Below are 17,516 nucleotides of genomic sequence, written 5' to 3'. Positions count from 1 at the left end.
CTTCAGTGTGTTTCACTGTTTGCCCACTTTAGTTAGACACACACACACACACACACACACACACACACACACACACACACACACACACACAGACAGACACACACACACACACACACACACACACACAGGAATCATCTCTAATAAAAGCTGCTGTTATCTGACTGTGTGTATGTGATGCATCAAGTATTAAAATGATTCTGGTATAAAATCTGCTCATTCACACACACACACACTCATCTCTCTCACACACACATCACACACACACACACACACATTACACACTCATCATACACACACACACACACACACATCACATGCACACACACACACACACACACACACACACATCACACACACATCACACACTCATCACACACACACACACACACACGCACACACATCACACACACACACACACACACACACACACAGCAGTGCACGCTGCTTCTTATTTCCTGCAGAGAAAATGACTCTGGCAAGTTTTAAAATGAACTAGCTCTTCATTACACAATGGAGAGAAATATGAATTAAATATCACTATCCCCTAATGAAATATGAAGTATCACTAGCAGTATTATCATGTTGTTGTATTATCGACGTGGGTCTGATTAAACTCTAATTGCCAATATCATCAGTGCTGGTTTCTTACATATTAAACTCTTTTACGCTGCCTGGTTAATAAAACGTACTAAACAGTTATCCATCGTTTCAACTGTACATTAACAATTATTATTACACCACATTATTACACAGCTCTAGAGTTAACTGTTTCACATCAGGGTTTTGATCTCCTCATAACACTGCTGTTATTATTAACTAAAACTACAACTAGTAAAACTTTGGTGATTGAAATAAAATCTTTCTCTCTCATTCTCTCTCTCTCTCTCTCTCTCTCTATATATATATATATATATATACATGTGTGTATATATATTATTATACATTATTATTATTATATAAATAATTGTAAATTGACTGTGCATTGACCTTTAATGTTCTATACATTAATCCCTAATAAACACAGGGAGGCTTTATGAACAGTGCTGGTGAATGCAATCCATATAAAAGTGTTACGTTGCTCACAACACTCTACAGTAAAATAAAAATAAACGAATACAGGATCACCTTCAAACTGTGTTTAAACACCAGCTCAAGAACCCAACAGAACAAATCACAGGTGCAAGACAAAACTAAGAACTGCAAAAAAAAAGAAATAAAGTCACCTGCCACCTAGTGGCCTCGTGAAACACTGCAGAGCTTTGGAATAAGAATCTGTCTATTTCTCCCAAAAAGTAAGACAGACTCAACAAAGACACAGCTTCACGCTGCTTTACAGGAAAATGAGTCATTAAAGGCTACAAGTTTATCTTAAGACATCTCAAACCAGGTTATTAAAGTTAAATAAAATGAAAACTAAAACCATAAAAAACATTACCTGAAATACAATAAAATACATATATTTTTTATTATTTTTTATTATTTTTGTATACTTCCTTTTATATTATAAATATAAAAAACATCATACTTTATAAAAAGTATGAAATTATTGTACTGAAGTAACTAAATCCAAAATAAATAAATAAAAGGATAGAGAGAGAGAGAGAGAGAGAGAGAGAGAGAGTGAGAGAGAGAGAGAGATTTAAACAACAAAAAACACAACAAAATTACAAAAACTTCAAAATAAATTATAATAAGCCTACTGTAGGTACATGTGTAGAGTTTGTTGACAGAATTCAGTTTTATGCAAAAACAGACACAAAGAGTCTGAGTTCTGCAATAATAACTATTTATTAATTTTTTTTATTAGTGTGTGTGTATGTGTGTATAAACACGATCATGTGAAGCTGCCTTCATTCATAAAACACACAAAACAGTTCAAATTTTTCTTAAATATTATATTTGTTCTCCTGCAGGTTCTCCATTGACAATGAGCAAAAGTCTATTTACAGGCATTTTCTGCCACATTTATCATATAAATTCATGGGGGAATAAAACCAAGATAGGCCTATCATAATTTATTCTTGATTCGCTTCAGTTCAATAGTGATTTGTCTCTCATCTCCTGCTTCTCTTAGCTTCCCTAAACCAATCCCACAATGCAATAAATGGTCAAAACCCTTTCTTATTAAATGTGTATGCTGCTCTTCAGCTTCCGCAGGTTCAGTTAAAGCAGCGCCATTATTTTCTAGCTCTTGTCAGCACATCTCTCAGCCCGCGGACACCGAATGAGACGCCGTAACGTTTTATTTGGCAAGTTTTATGGCATTTACACGGCAATAACCACAATTACAAAACACAGCGGTGCAGAACATTACATTCACAGCTTCCCATTCATGAGACACATCACTTCTGCCTCAGATACACCTTTACCAGAAGAATTACCTGCTACTCACCTGCTGCAGTAATACTATTGAAGGAGCACAGGATTTGCTTGCTTTTCTTTAATAAACACATCTGATGTAATGGTTAAGAAGAAAAAAACTAACATTCACAACACAAAACCTCATTAGTTTTACCTGAAAAACAATGTTGTTACAGTTTAACTAAAACTGCTGAAACTGCTGACAGGCGATTAAAATAAAGATGAAAATGAAACTTCAAGCTAAAAAATGGAAGTTGAACTACTAAAATTACTAAAAACTGAAATAAAAATAAATTAACGCTGTATAAATATTATAAAAAATAAAAAACTGAAAAAAATCACTAAATCTTATACCAAAATGAAAATATAAAAACTAATTAAAAACATTAATTAACAACAAATAAATAATACCAAACTAATACTGCTCAAGTCTCAAACCAGGGTTATAACGAAATCCTTTAAAAAACACTTTGGTTATTTGAAATAAAATAAATGTTAACTGAAATTAAATAAAATATATTATTAATGTCAGAACTATGGACTTGTCTCTGTGTGTTTTTCCCCTGTGACCCAGCTGTATTTAAATATAATGTAGTGTGGAAATTAAATATAATATTGTATTTAATATTTACTTGATTTCAGCTAGTTGTCAAGGCAAAGTTTATCATTTTCATTTAGATGTTTTAAAATAACAAACAGAAATAAAAAATATATAAAATAATAAAAACTACAAAGAAATATTAGAGAAAACCTAGTAAAAATGACAAACACACCCCACAAAGTGAACTGAACTGAATTAAAAATATTAAAAATTTAACTGAAAACCAAAAAAAAAAAAGCAAATTCAAAACATTATTAAATACTGTACAAATAAAAAGAAACTAACACAGTTCAGAAATGACTACGTGAGAATCAGTCTTAAAGACACAGTATCAAAGATTTAATCTTAAGGAGTGAAAATGGTCCTGAAACCCTAAATTATGATGCTTTGGTGTAAGAAACCTTGAGTGACATTATAACTGGACTTCAGGGAAACACATCAATTATTCAGGAGTGAAATACGGTCTGTTTTCTGTTTTATCTCTGTAATATCTGCTCATTCATTCAGCTGTGGGCTGTTAAATCCAGCAAGACACAAAAACAATTGGCTGTAGTTGATTATAATCTGTCAGTGTAATTACCATCTCACAGTCTGTATCATCACACAGCTGGAGTAATTAGACTCTGTTATCTTATTAAATCTACAATTACCCGACGTAAAAGGTAGAAAGAAACAAGAGGCACAAAAAAAGCATCAGAAATCAACCGTCTGTGACACGAGTGTGAGGAATTATTCACAGAACTCAAAAGTCATTTTTAGGTGAACTATGCCTATAAGGAGTTTGTTCAGATCACTAACTATTAACAGTAACGATGAACGCCTTATCAAACACCTCTAACAACAGATGAGAACTTTCACAACTTTTTATCTCACAATTGCGAGTTAATATCTCCCAAATCGCACTTATTTTGTGCGAATTGTGAGATATGAACTTGCAATTGCGAGATATTTAAAGTCTTGCAGTTTTGACTTTGTAAGGTGCAACTACAGGTTTCTGAGAAGAAAAAAACAGAATTGAAAGAATAAAGTCAAAATGAGATAAAAAGCACAATTAGCAGTGGCAGAAATGGACTTCCATGTATTTCCATCTCAAAATATATATTTTTTTACACTTTTAATCCCACAATTCTGACTTTTTCTCTATGCAATTGTGATTTTCTATCTCACAGTTAGGGCATTGTTCTTAGAATGGTATAAAAAAATGGAATAAAAAAATAAATAAGGGTAATTGCGACTTTTTTATGTCCCTTTTTACTGTAATTAATGAGCTACATTTGCAATGAGTTTGAAATCTTGCATTTAGTTTATATCTCGCACTTCTTGCGGGACATATACTTGCGATATCAAAATGTAAGTTTGCAATTGCAAGAAAAAGTCAGAACTGTGAGATTGATTTATTCTTGCAAAAGCTTGACAGAGTGAAAAGCACAAACTCTTTTTTAAGATGAAGGACATGAATATCACATTACAGTGTGAAGAGTGAAGAGGATAGATATGCAGAAGAGAAAGACAGTGTTCCTTTGTGTCACGCTCAGGATTTCTCTCTGAGAGCTTAACCGAAGCGTTTCAGATTAGTGTGTGTAGGCTGAATCTTAAAAATGTGAGCCGTCATTTAAAGCATCACACAGTACACACAGACTGCAGCGGTGTGACGCACACATGACAGACGAGAGCCGATTAGAGGTCTCACCTCAATAGAGCAGGAGACACAGGGATGGAGGAGTGTGTGTGTGTGTGTGTGTGTGCGTTTAAAACTAGTGTACAGTAACATCAATTGAAACTGCACAAACAATGACTGTTTCCAAACAGGTCTTCTTGTACACGTCTTTGTCTTAACAAACAGATAATCCTGCAATCCATTGACTGAGTCAGATTTAGCCATGTAGAGTTGGTCAAAGGAGTTTGTTTATATAATATGAAGTTTTTCAATAATATAATATAATACATTTGCAATTTATTTGTTCATTTATTTATTGAAATTTGAAGTGAAATATGACTGGATATTCAGTCTTCAATTGTCATGACAATGAAGTCAAAGAAAAAAAAAACTAAGTATTTATTTATAATATAATATAATATAATATAATATAATATAATATAATATAATATAATGTACTGTAACATAATATAATTTGTTTGTTTGTTTATTTATTTAACTTTGAGATTAAATAAAATCAGACATGTTTTCATTAACTTTTGTGGGTGTTTAATTGCAATGAAAATGATGTCATAAAGCACAAACACTTACCTTATTGTAATAAAAATAGTCTTCTTATATACAATATATATATATATATATATATATATATATATATATATATATATATATATATATATATATATATATATATATATATATATATATATATATATTTTTTTTTTTTTTTTATTATTTTTTATTTTTGATTATTATTATTATTATTTTTTTTTTTATTCAACTTTGGGGTTTAATATGACTATTTGTAATATGTACTGGGATAAAGAGAATATATTGAGTATTTCTACTCTTTCTACAGTGTCACACACACACACACACACACACACACACACACACACACACACACACGTTTGTTTTTGTGTAAAGTGTGTTCATCCCATAGGTGTAATGGTTTTTATACTGTACAAACTGTATATTCTATGTCCCTTCACCAACCCTACACCTAACCCTAACCCTCACAGGAAACTTTGTGCATTTTTACTTTCTCAAAAAAAAACTCATTCTGTATGATTTATAAGTGTTTTGAAAAATGGGGACATGGTTTATGTCCTCATAAGTCACCCTCTCCTTGTATGATACACACACACACACACACACACACACACACACACACAGCTAAAGCGTAACTAAGTCTGTTCAGAGAGCAGATGTACAGACAGTGTGCAGCACGAGCCGCATGAACGATGATCCTCAGCTCTTCTTCAGCTCAGATGCACTGATATGAAATGTGTTTGAGAAGTTGACGTCCTGTAGTGTGACATACAGTACATGGCACTTATGAGTCGACCATATTACCTAAAAGATCACATAAAATGCTTTTGTCACAATTTGTGGAGAAAAACAAATTGTGATTAAAGGTTCGAAACTTCCCAGTTACAGCAGTTGACTTACACACTTTCCTTTAGAGCCAAAACAAACTTCTTGATGAAAACGGCTCATGTATGTGTAGGAGCTTTGATCCTTTTACAGTTCATTTTATTTATAACTTTATACACTTTTATTGGGGCGTTGAGAAAGTGGAAGGTTCAAAGGTTGTGTTTCTATAAGACTTTGTCTCTAACGTTTCTGCATTTGCAACCTTTGAACTTACAACCTCTTTAAACAATATAAACTCCCTCTGCTTTGATTTCATTTGACAGTGACAACAGTTTTCCTGCAGCTCAACCTGTAGGTCATGGGTTTGATTCCAAGGGAAGAAAATAATGTAAATGTGTACCTTGAAAGCAATGCAAATCACTTTAGATAAAAGCATCTGCCATATGAATAAATGTAACTGTAAAATATAAAATTACATGTAATGCCCTGTTTGCTCAAACAGTTCAATATAAGTATGATTCATTTGAATAAAGTTGGATTTATAATAAAATAAACAGCACCAGTCTGACTTCTGGACATCCAAAAACAATAAAAAGTCCCTTCACAGTGATGCTTCAGTACATCTGATACTTATGATCGATTCTTTTTATTTACAGCATTGATTAAATGAGTTTTATTTTCACAATCACTTTCATGTGAAGTAAATATATTCTTAGTTTTTATATCCCTCATGAAATTAATTTATTTAATTTTCTTTTCTTGTGTTGAACTCGTTTGTGTTTTGCTGCACATCAAATAAACACAAGCTCCAGCTCTCTCTTGCTTTCATTCCTCAGGCTGTTAATAAATGATTTAAACAACTTTCAAAAGCATAAAATCACACATTTGGATTCCACCCACAGTTCAGCTCTCCGCATCGGTCACACACACACACACACACACACACACACACACATTAAAGCGGCGTATCATTCATCAGAAGAAGCATGAAGGCTGTTTATACGTGACACGAGAGCGCTGTAGTTCAGATGAAGCAGCATCATCATGACCTCCGTTATCACATTTATACAAACACATGTATTTATAAATGCAGACAAACCACCATATTTAATACGACTGTGAACACATCAGAGAAAACAAACCATCTTCAGCCAGAAGCAGGAACATCAAAGACCAGACGTTTTGTCGGAAGATGTCAGTGATGTTTCCTCACAAATACGATGAAACCTGTTAAAACTGACATGTTTTATTTCTAACAATAAAAAAGGGCGAAATTCAGGCTTCAAATCTAAAAGTGGTTTGTGAGGAAGTGTGTTTGTGTCTTCTCCGTCAGTTGTAGTTTCTCCTTGTAAAACTGTTCCAGATGTTTCAGCTCATCCTCTTTCTTCTTCAGCTGTCAGGTCTGATAGAGACGCAGAATAACCTGCTCGACGTCACGTGTACATTCACACTTCAACAACACTCCTGATGGCTTTTAAACATGCTAGATGTTTGACTGCAGCACGTGATGAAGATCTGATGTCCTCTGATGTACCTGACGCATGACGGACTCTGAGCGTTTGAAAAGCCATGCACCGCAGAAAGAGACACAAACTCTCTGAATAATGCTGAGATCAGCCGGAGAGAAATGAGCTTTCTGTGATGATGAACTCAACACTAGCATGAAGTACAATAACACATAAACCAAGTATGATGGGACGGAATGAAAAGACACACTTCAGCTGCATGTAGAAGATGATACACATTCAGTGTGTGTGTGTGTGTGTGTGTGTTTAGTCAAATCAACAACACAAATATGATCTGAATCCTCTTGAGAGAAATAAATATGACTCCAAACATTTGGAAATCGTACAGTAGCAATAACACACACAAAAACACACACACACATACACACACACACACACACACACACAGATACACACAAACGCACACACACACACACAAACACACGCGCACACACACACACACACGCACACACACGCACACACAGATACACACACACACACACACACAAACACGCACATACACAAACACACACACACACACGCACACACACACACACACACACACACAGATACACACAAACACACACACACACACACACACAAACACACGCACACACACACACTTATTGCTTTTGGTAACTGAATTTAAAGTTAAGTTGAAGTATTAATATTACTAAAACTAAAAACTTATGTATATATATATTAAAACTCAAATAAAAATAAAAATAAACTAAAACCAAAAAACTAAGAAAATGTTCAAAAAAACATAAAAATTACTTAAGCTCAAATTAAAATGAAAACTGAAGACAAAATAAAAACTAATCAAATAAAAATAAAAGCTAATTCAAAATATAAATAGAATATAAAAATATTGAAAACGGCGCTCTTATTTTAATCTTGAATACGGTCACACTTTATTTTAGGGTCCACTTCTCACTATTACAGTAACTAACCATTAACTATGACTTTTGCCTCAATTAACTCCTAATTTGCTGCTTATTATTAGTTTCTAAGGTAGTTATTACATTTAGGGTATTGGGTAGGATTATGGCTGTCATGCATTTTTATGTACTTTATAAGCACTAATAAACAGCCAATATATTAATAATAGACATGCTAATAAGCAACTAGTTATTAGTGAGAATTGGACCCTATACTAAAGTGTTACCACGAATATTGTATTGCAGTTGTGTGTTGACTTTAAAGAGACGGACAGCTAGTGTTTGTCGTCTTATTTACACACAGCACAAGACAAATAAATGATGATTAAAGACTGATGTCTATAGGCTGTAATATTCATAAACATCAGTGAAATCAGCCCACATGAGGTCTGTGAGTTTGAAGCCTCCTCGGTCTGTTTCTACAGGACTTCATGCGTTTCTTCCAGTGGTTTGCTGTTCTTTCACACTCTGGACGAACACATGTGTGTCTAAATGATGTACGATCAGAGACCACATCAGCTCAGGGAAAAATAAACTAACATAACTGATTGCAATTGTGAGAGCTAAAAGCTTTACATGCAAAACAGGGTAATTATAATTAACAAGGAATTCAGGTTATTATGAGTTACACACACTGTGTAATTAAACAGAGACACTGCTGCCATCTAGTGCTACAACACACTCTCTGAACACACACAGGATCTTTTTTTTTTTTTTTTACTGTAAGTATTTATATATCATGGTTGTATTACATATCATTCTCTAAAACAAAAACTATTCAAATTCACCACATGACAAAAAAAACATAGAAAATTAGTTACTTATTTGTATTTATTTATTTATTCTTACACACAAAAATTAAAAACACCAATTCAGAATATTAATAAAAACTCAAACATTATATAAATAATACTAATATTATACTGATGCTTTTAATATATGCTGATTTAAATTTAAAATATCATTGCATTACAGAATGTTTTTATGTAAAGTAAAAAGTACTGTATTACGGAAATAAGACTTTAAAAGAATCATAATAACATATAATATTAAGATTTACAAAAACAATTTTATCCCATTATTATTTATATCATTACTTGTTTTAATTATATTTTAATTTGTCCTTTCTCTCTCTCTCTCTCTCTCTCTCTCTCTCTATGTATATATAAATAAATGAAACTATTAATGAAAGACATGCAATTCTACAGATCAGGAGATTAAACACATCGTTGATAACACTTTATTAAATCCTTTATATATAATGCATTATAAATGTAGTTTTATTACATAGACTATGCCTTGTAATGCAACTTATAATGCATTGCATAAACCCATGAGTTATAATACATTACAAGGATAGTGTATTATAATCCAGTTATAATACTTTATAATGCTCATCTATTCATTGTTACACCTTTAGAAAGTATAACACATTAAAAACATGACAAACAAACCTTCAAATAGTACAATGCACTTTAACTTTGGTTAATTATTTGTGAAAAAGAATAATGCTTTACAACGTACATTATGAATACCTTTATAATGCATGATACATTTAGGCTTTAAGTAAAGTGTAACCATTTGATTTACAGATTGTTATCAGAGCTGCAGAAGTTATTATGGCAGAATATTTCTTCAGAAATATTGATTAAAAAAATAAGCCGTCGTACCTTCTTCAGGTTTGGCACTCTCTGGTTTGGGTGATGATGATGATGATGATGATGATGATGATGATGGTCCAGACTGAAGAACAGCTGAGAGCACAGATACACTCACATTAAAATAGCATCAACTGTGTTATGTTTCCTTTGTAAGGTGTAATTCTGAGAATGAGCTTCAAAAGCTGCAGATTGATTTAATTCAGGTTTCTATTTCATGGCACATTAGATCCAAGCAAACAAGACATGAGGTTAAACATGAGAACAACGCTTTTAAACGAGCAAATGTCATCACTATATCACACATGAACCAATAAAACCAGTGAAATACTAACAGAACCAGTGAAGTTTATGAGAGGACATCAAGGTCAGTTACCACAGACTTCTGTTCATAAAAGCTCAATTACAACAGAATCTCCCATTGAGATCATATAATGGTACACGCAGATGTTGAGCTGTCTGACAGTGACCTGGACACTGTGAAGGACCATGACATTGTCCTGTTCATCCAGTCCGAAAGACACTGATCTGCTCCTGCTGTCCATGACCCCCATCAGCCCGAAAATCAAAGACAAGAGAAATGAAATCATCCCGACTCACTTTAGGGTCACTGTGTTCCACTACATGCTGATAAAATCATCAAACGTATGAAGGTAATTTAATGGCTAAAAGATTTTTAAACGCATGGCAAGAGTTGTGGAAGCGTACATAAGCGTGCTGTAAGCGTATAAATTACATTTGCGTGCGCAAGAGAAGCTTGCATTTCAATGGTAAAAAAATAAAAATAAAATCTTTGCAGCATTTTGCTTTCACTCATATAAGAATACTTTTTGATGTAACGAGTAAAGAAACGCATTACAATAACGCACATTATGTAATCACATGACTTTTTTCGATGTCAATAAAAATTACATTCTAATAATACAAATACATTTATTTACAGTAAAAAGTCACTGCAGATTAAGTTTCAAAAACAATATTCACATTATATTTATGAATTGTAGCTGAAATATAGCAATTGATGCATGGCGTCCACTACAGTGGACATGTGATTAATCAGAGTTTCCTCTCAATCTAAAATCAAAACTTAGAAAGTTTTACTGTGATATGACTCATTAGATATTGCTTGATTCTGCAATATTTTTTTTTACCTACAAGAGTCTCCTATGATAGAAGGAATGGGTGGATATTATATATATATATATATATATATATATATATATATATATATATATATATATATATATATATATATATATATATATATGTGATGCACTAGGGTCCAATGAAGAGGCTGATGTGCAACTTTGCCATAAAAACCCGTGCAAATTCAAGAAAATGCTTTTTTAATAGCTGACCACTGTAGTGACCACTATGCGTGAAAGGGTTTTAAAAAAGAAATAAAACAATTGTTAAATATTCGTTGTAATGGTTTGCTAGATGTTTTACTTGCGTATTTGTATCTGTTCCCTTTTACATTAGTCATAAACTTCATACAATTTAAGTGCTTATATTGAAAGTGCTCAACAAAGCAAAAAAAAAAAAAAATCTTTGTAGTGAGTGACATACACAGAAATTGGCAACTAATTTTAACTACATTTTGAAAAGTCGTTTATTATTATTATAATTATAATTGAATGAAATGGTACACAAATAATAATAATACAATTATTAAGCCCTTTTAATTTGCTCTTATTGTTTTTAAATGCAAAAATATTATCTATCCATCTATTCAGAATTTATGTTTTTATTTCCTTCGCACAGCAATTGTGATAATATTCTGCAAAAAACGGTGATATGCAATAAAAAAAATTGATAGCCATCATATGATCTGCTTTGTTTAATTTTATGCCCCGTCTATTATTTACAATATTTTAGTTTTATTGTAATATTGTTATTGTACATATTAACATATCACGTGATGACAGCGCGTGAAGCATTTTCGATATAAACACATATAAATGAAAGCAAAAGCCACAGATTGGAAACAGTTTATTTATCTAGAATGTTCACATGTAAAAGAAACCGTTATTTTAGTGATTACATGAAAACAAAATCTGCTGACGTCGAGTTCGACTATGAAGTTCCTGATTGTGAAAATCACATCGACACTTCACTGCAAGTGTGTTTCAAAATAAAAGTCCTCGGTTGTCCGTGTGGCCCCAGGAAATTCTGGACTTCAGTTCAGTGTTCATCTGATCAAAATAAGATTTATAACATCTACTGGTATAGACTGATAGAATAAATACCCGGATCTTTAACAAAGCATTTCAGGGAAAACCCAAAAACTATATTTAAGATATGCTTTTGGCTACAAGATAAAAAAAACGAAATAAACACGCAGAGCAAAGCACTGGTTATGAGCAAAATAAAAATTTTGCATTGCATTTCAGATTATATCACAACTAATTTACAGTGGCGTTAAATTAATTCAAATTAAAACTCCACAATTAATTAGACTTAAAATCCACTGTTCATAAAACCATAGCAAAGCATTCACACACATCTCTACACAGGAACAGTTTAATAATGAAACATCTCTTCATGTTCAACTCATATTTAAAGAGCAATGAGAGAAATAAGCAATAAGAAACAAGCATTTTACTCAGGCCAAATTTAATAGATTTTCTTTTTTTCTGTGCACCAAAAATAGTTGTGTTGTAATTAACTTCAACATCAAATAAAACAAAGCAGTTCAAATGCTTTTTGCAAGTTTGGTCCTTTTTCTTCACGACATTACGACAAACCTGACTTGAGCCGGTTCCATTTTCATTATCAATAAGAAAGATGGACAAAGGTCAAGATCGCAATATAAGCGGTCACTTTAAGAACTGAGCCCAAGCCTAAAATTCATCAGATAACTAAAAATAAATAAAAATCCAAAAAAAAAAATCATACTTTCAAACCTACGACATAGCACTAAGAAATAAATACTTTTACGGATGTCTAGATGTACGCTCGGTCCACATGAAAGTATTTCAGCACCCCTAAGCTTTCAAATTAGCAAAGCAAATGAGCCAAATCAGTGCAAAATATACACAAGCGTCAAAATAGAAGCAAACGTTTCGCCGGTATCAGTAGCATAACTCAGAAACTAGTCTGAAATCACCTAGAGATAAGCTAACAGCGATTGTTTACGGTTTCAGCAGAAATCTATTGGATTACACACATCACAAAGTCCAATAAACCTGCCCTGGGTTCAGCTCCGAGTGCACGGATGTAGAATTAAGAGCACTGGTGTTTTACAAGGAATGTGAGATTCATGGCCGCACATGACAGACTGAGCTCAAGTGTGTGTGTGTGTGTGTGTGTGTGTGTTCAGGCGTTGAGGGCCCTCCAGCGGTCCGAGTCGATGCTGTTGATGCTGTGTGCTCCGCTGTAGGGCCCCGACACCACGTCGTCCAGATACGATCCGGAGCCGTCGATCTGTGTGCTGGAGTACGAGCCGTGGTCCAGATCCTTCCGGCCCAGGCCCGAGGACGAGGTGTTGGGAAGATGAACATCCGAGTCTTCCGGCTCATCGATTTGGGACTTGTAGGAGAAGAGGATCTTGGGCTCCGAACTGAAGGGAAATCATATTCAAGTATTATGGTTTCATTTTGGACAGGATGTCATTCTTGCCGTTCTTTATCATTGAATGCATCTTTTAACACACGCTACTGTTAGAAAGTTTGAGGTCAGTATGATTTAAAAAAAATAAATCAGTTTTATTCAGGAAGGATGCATTACATGAATCAAAAGTGACTGTAGAGACATTTATAATGTTACAACAGATTTGGATTTCGAATAAATGCTGCTCTTTTGAACTTTCTTTTCATCTGTGAATCATAAAAAAAAAATGTATCACAGTTTCCACAGAAGTATTGTCCAGCACGACTGTTTTCAACATTGCTAATAATCAGAAATGTTTCTTGAGCAACAAATCATAGTATTACTCTCATTGAAGGCAAAAAAATTATTAGAAAAAGTCATAGTTGTGACACAACAAAATGACAAAAATTTATCTTTTGGTCATAATCAAGACTTTTTTTTTCTTATAATTGTGACTTAGCATGTCAATTTCATAATCAGGACCTTTAATATTATACCGTATTTTCTATAAGTCATACTTTTTTTCATAGTTTGGCTGGTCCTGTGACTTATAGTCAGGTGTGACTTATTTATCAAAATTAATTTGACATGAACCGAGAGAAATGAACCAAGAGAAATGAACTAATAGAAAACATTACCATCTACAGCCACAAGAGGGCGCTCTATGCTGCTCAGTTCTCCTGTAGTCTACACTGAAAACATAGAGCGCCCTCTAGCGGCTGGAGACGGTAATGTTTTCTCTTGGTTCTTGGTTCTAAATAAATGCGTCGTATAGTCCAGTGCGACTTATGTTTTTTTCCTCATCATGACGTATTTTTGGATTGCTTCGACTTATACTCAGGTGCGACTTATAGTCCGAAAAATACGGTAATTATGATTTCGTAATGTTTAATGTGTCAGAAAAGGGTTTCTAAGAGATAAAATTACATAATTATGAGATTAAAAAAGGACAATTATGAGATAAGTCAAACTTAAGATATAAAAAGTCTATATTTTTTGAAAAAGTCATAATTACGACAAAAACAATTGTGACCATTTCACCTCTTTATGTCATAATTTTCACTTCTGTCATAATTAGAACTTTTTATCTTAATATCGGCTTTTTATGTCAAAATAGTGATTTTTTTCTATTATAATTATGACTCAGCTTTTAATGTAATAATTATGAGGTGGAAAAATTTGCTTTCATAGACACTGAAGACTGAAGGAATGATGCTAAAAATTAATCTTTGCTTTACACACATAAATTACATTTTAAACAGTCATTAAAATCCTAACAATATTACCGTTTTTACTGTGTTTTTGATCACATAAATGCAGCCTTGGTTTTTTTTTAAACACATTAACAAATAACGACCCAAAACTATTTGATTGGTAGAACATAACTGTAATGCTTTTACTGTTAACTATGAATTATTGATATACAAATACCTTATAATATTAGTGCCATTCAATTAAAGTGTATCAATTTGTGCAATATGTCTAAAACCACAATGAATGTCGGTGACATTTGCAACAGTGTTTTTAAAAACTCTTTATGCGCCTCGATGAAGAGGATTTTTTCTAATTCTTTAAAAAAAAAAAAAAAAAAAAAAACACGTTTATCCTTCCTTGGTATCATGAGTGCTCTGATTTGACCACATCTTTGGATCATTTCTGTAAAGTACGGTTTGAAACTATCCAAACACAAAAGACATCCACAGACGTTCACTAAAAAGAGAACATGCTTGTATGAACATCAGATTTTGAGGAAGTTGAAAACCACAGAGGCTTGTTCATCAGCTCTGTTACAGACACGCAGAACTGACTCAAGGCAATCTGACAGGAATGAGTCGACTCAAACACGTCTGTAATATCCTGTGATATTCTACTCACCCGAAGAATCCTTTGAGGAACGTCACGTAGATCAGAGGAGCAAAGACGGAAAAGTACAGGAATGTGGTCACATCCACACAGCTGCGAACACACAGAGCAAAAGAGTCTGAAACCACTGAAATGTGTTCATTTCTCAATCTTTTCACTGAAATTGCATGCCGATGATATATCTATTAGAAATGCATGGATGTGTCGGTCAATAATTGGTGTTAAAAGCGATTATCGTCACTATTAAGATCAGCGCTGATTATTTCCTGTCAATCAAAAGTGCTGCAAAACATGGGTGAAGTTGTGAACTTGTCAAATGTAGCGCTGTCATAGTTAAAAGCAATACTTTTACGTTTATTTGACCCTAAGGATCATGCATAGTTTAGGTCAGGGTTGCCAGATCCACCGGTTCCCTTCACAAAACATTATTTGTAATGTGTCTCACATACAATAACCGTAAAGAGCCTTGTGCTTTGTTAGTATATATATATGTGTGTGTGTGTGTGTGTGTGTTTGTGTACAGGGTTATAAGATGAAACCGAAGGAGCTGAATCCTCACCACAGGCCTTCGATGATGTCGGCACACAGCAGAGCGCTTCCCAAACCCTGAACCAGATTCAGCAGCGACAGGATTGCAGCGTACACGTAAAAACCTCTCTTGGCTGCGGCACGAGAACCAGAAACACATTCACATCATCATCCTCTGAGCGATTCCTCCGGCACAAACACTGAAACCCTGCGTGTACTCACATGGCAACGAGATCCGCTCCCTGACTGGAGTTTTAGGAAGGATGACTATCAGGGAATACACCTAAAGCAGATTATAACGCAGAATTAATCATTAAATACAAACACAAGGTGGTTCTAAATAGAAAGGAGAAGTAATTAATTAGGTACCAAGAAAAAGAAACAGGAGCTGGCCAACCAGAAGTGTCTCCCGCCGTGACCGTAGATGTTGAAGTCTTTAGCGGAGAGATGTTTGTCCGGGAAACGGATCTCTAGAGTCCCCTGCGAGAGCAAGAGATGCTGCGTTAACTCACTAGAAGTCACTTTAACACACTTCTGCACTTCAAGAGGTTGTATGTAGATGTGTAGTGAACGGCTGTTGTGTAACACACCTGTGTGATGGAGTATCCCAGAGCCAGGACCGCAGTGATGGCCAACACACGCTTGATGCTGGACTTGCTCTCCAGATGACCTGAGCAAACACAAGCAGCAAACACCTCACTTTAACAGAAGTGCTCAAATAAACACACTTCGTTTTCACGGGCTCTCACTGCTCTACATGTGCATTCACAAAACATGGAAGTCGCTAGCCTTGCTATTGTTAACTAAAACTACAAAAAAATTCAACATTTCACTATTAAGTAACTATTAACTGACTTTTGCCTGAACACACTCCTAATTTGCTGCTTAATAGTTAATAAGATAGTTGTTAAGTTAAGGAATGGGGTGGATTTAGAATATGGTTATGCAGAATATGTGCTTTATAAGTACTAATAAACAGCCAATAAGCAAGTAGTTAAACTAGGAACTGGTCCCTAAACTAAGGTGTTCCCAAAAAAACCTAAAACCTAAAAAAAAAATCTTCTTTTTTTATTAATTGTTATACAGCTGAAATAGAAACATTAGATAAAAAAAATCCTTAAAAACTTTACATGTAAAAAAAAAATAATAATAATAATAATATAATTTGTATGAATTGATATACGACTGAATTAAAAATGATTTGATAAAAAAAAAAAAAATAACTTACAAATGTTAAAATCCAAAATTCTAAATGCTGGCTTGGCAACTCAATTAAATAAATGTTTAAGCAATAAAATGACTAAAACTGAAATTTAAATAACGGTAAACAAAAATGTTAAATAACTAATAAAAATGGCAAGCACATAACAATTACTAAAATTAAAATAACAAAAAAAAAAAAAAAAACTAAGATAATTGAGACTAATAAAGCAG

General features: G+C 33.6%; 1 protein-coding gene across 2 annotated transcripts in view; it reads right to left on the bottom strand.

The window, feature by feature from the left end:
• Window positions 1–12,457: 12,457 nt before the first annotated feature.
• LOC113051010 (transmembrane protein adipocyte-associated 1 homolog) overlaps window positions 12,458–17,516 on the bottom strand; it is a 9,297-nt gene continuing 4,238 nt past the window's right edge. For both annotated transcript variants that reach the window (XM_026214584.1, XM_026214583.1), the window contains exons 6-11: window positions 16,673–16,752; window positions 16,452–16,562; window positions 16,305–16,365; window positions 16,114–16,216; window positions 15,567–15,647; window positions 12,458–13,662 (exon numbers count right to left, since the gene is read on the bottom strand). In XM_026214584.1, the coding sequence (XP_026070369.1) occupies window positions 13,419–13,662; window positions 15,567–15,647; window positions 16,114–16,216; window positions 16,305–16,365; window positions 16,452–16,562; window positions 16,673–16,752 (680 nt within the window). In that variant the 3' untranslated portion in view covers window positions 12,458–13,418. The remainder of the gene's footprint in view (window positions 13,663–15,566; window positions 15,648–16,113; window positions 16,217–16,304; window positions 16,366–16,451; window positions 16,563–16,672; window positions 16,753–17,516) is intronic.

This window comes from Carassius auratus, chromosome 31, assembly GCF_003368295.1.
Source record: "Carassius auratus strain Wakin chromosome 31, ASM336829v1, whole genome shotgun sequence".
Lineage (NCBI taxonomy): Eukaryota > Metazoa > Chordata > Actinopteri > Cypriniformes > Cyprinidae > Carassius > Carassius auratus.
This window is presented reverse-complemented; position numbering and strand designations above follow the sequence as displayed.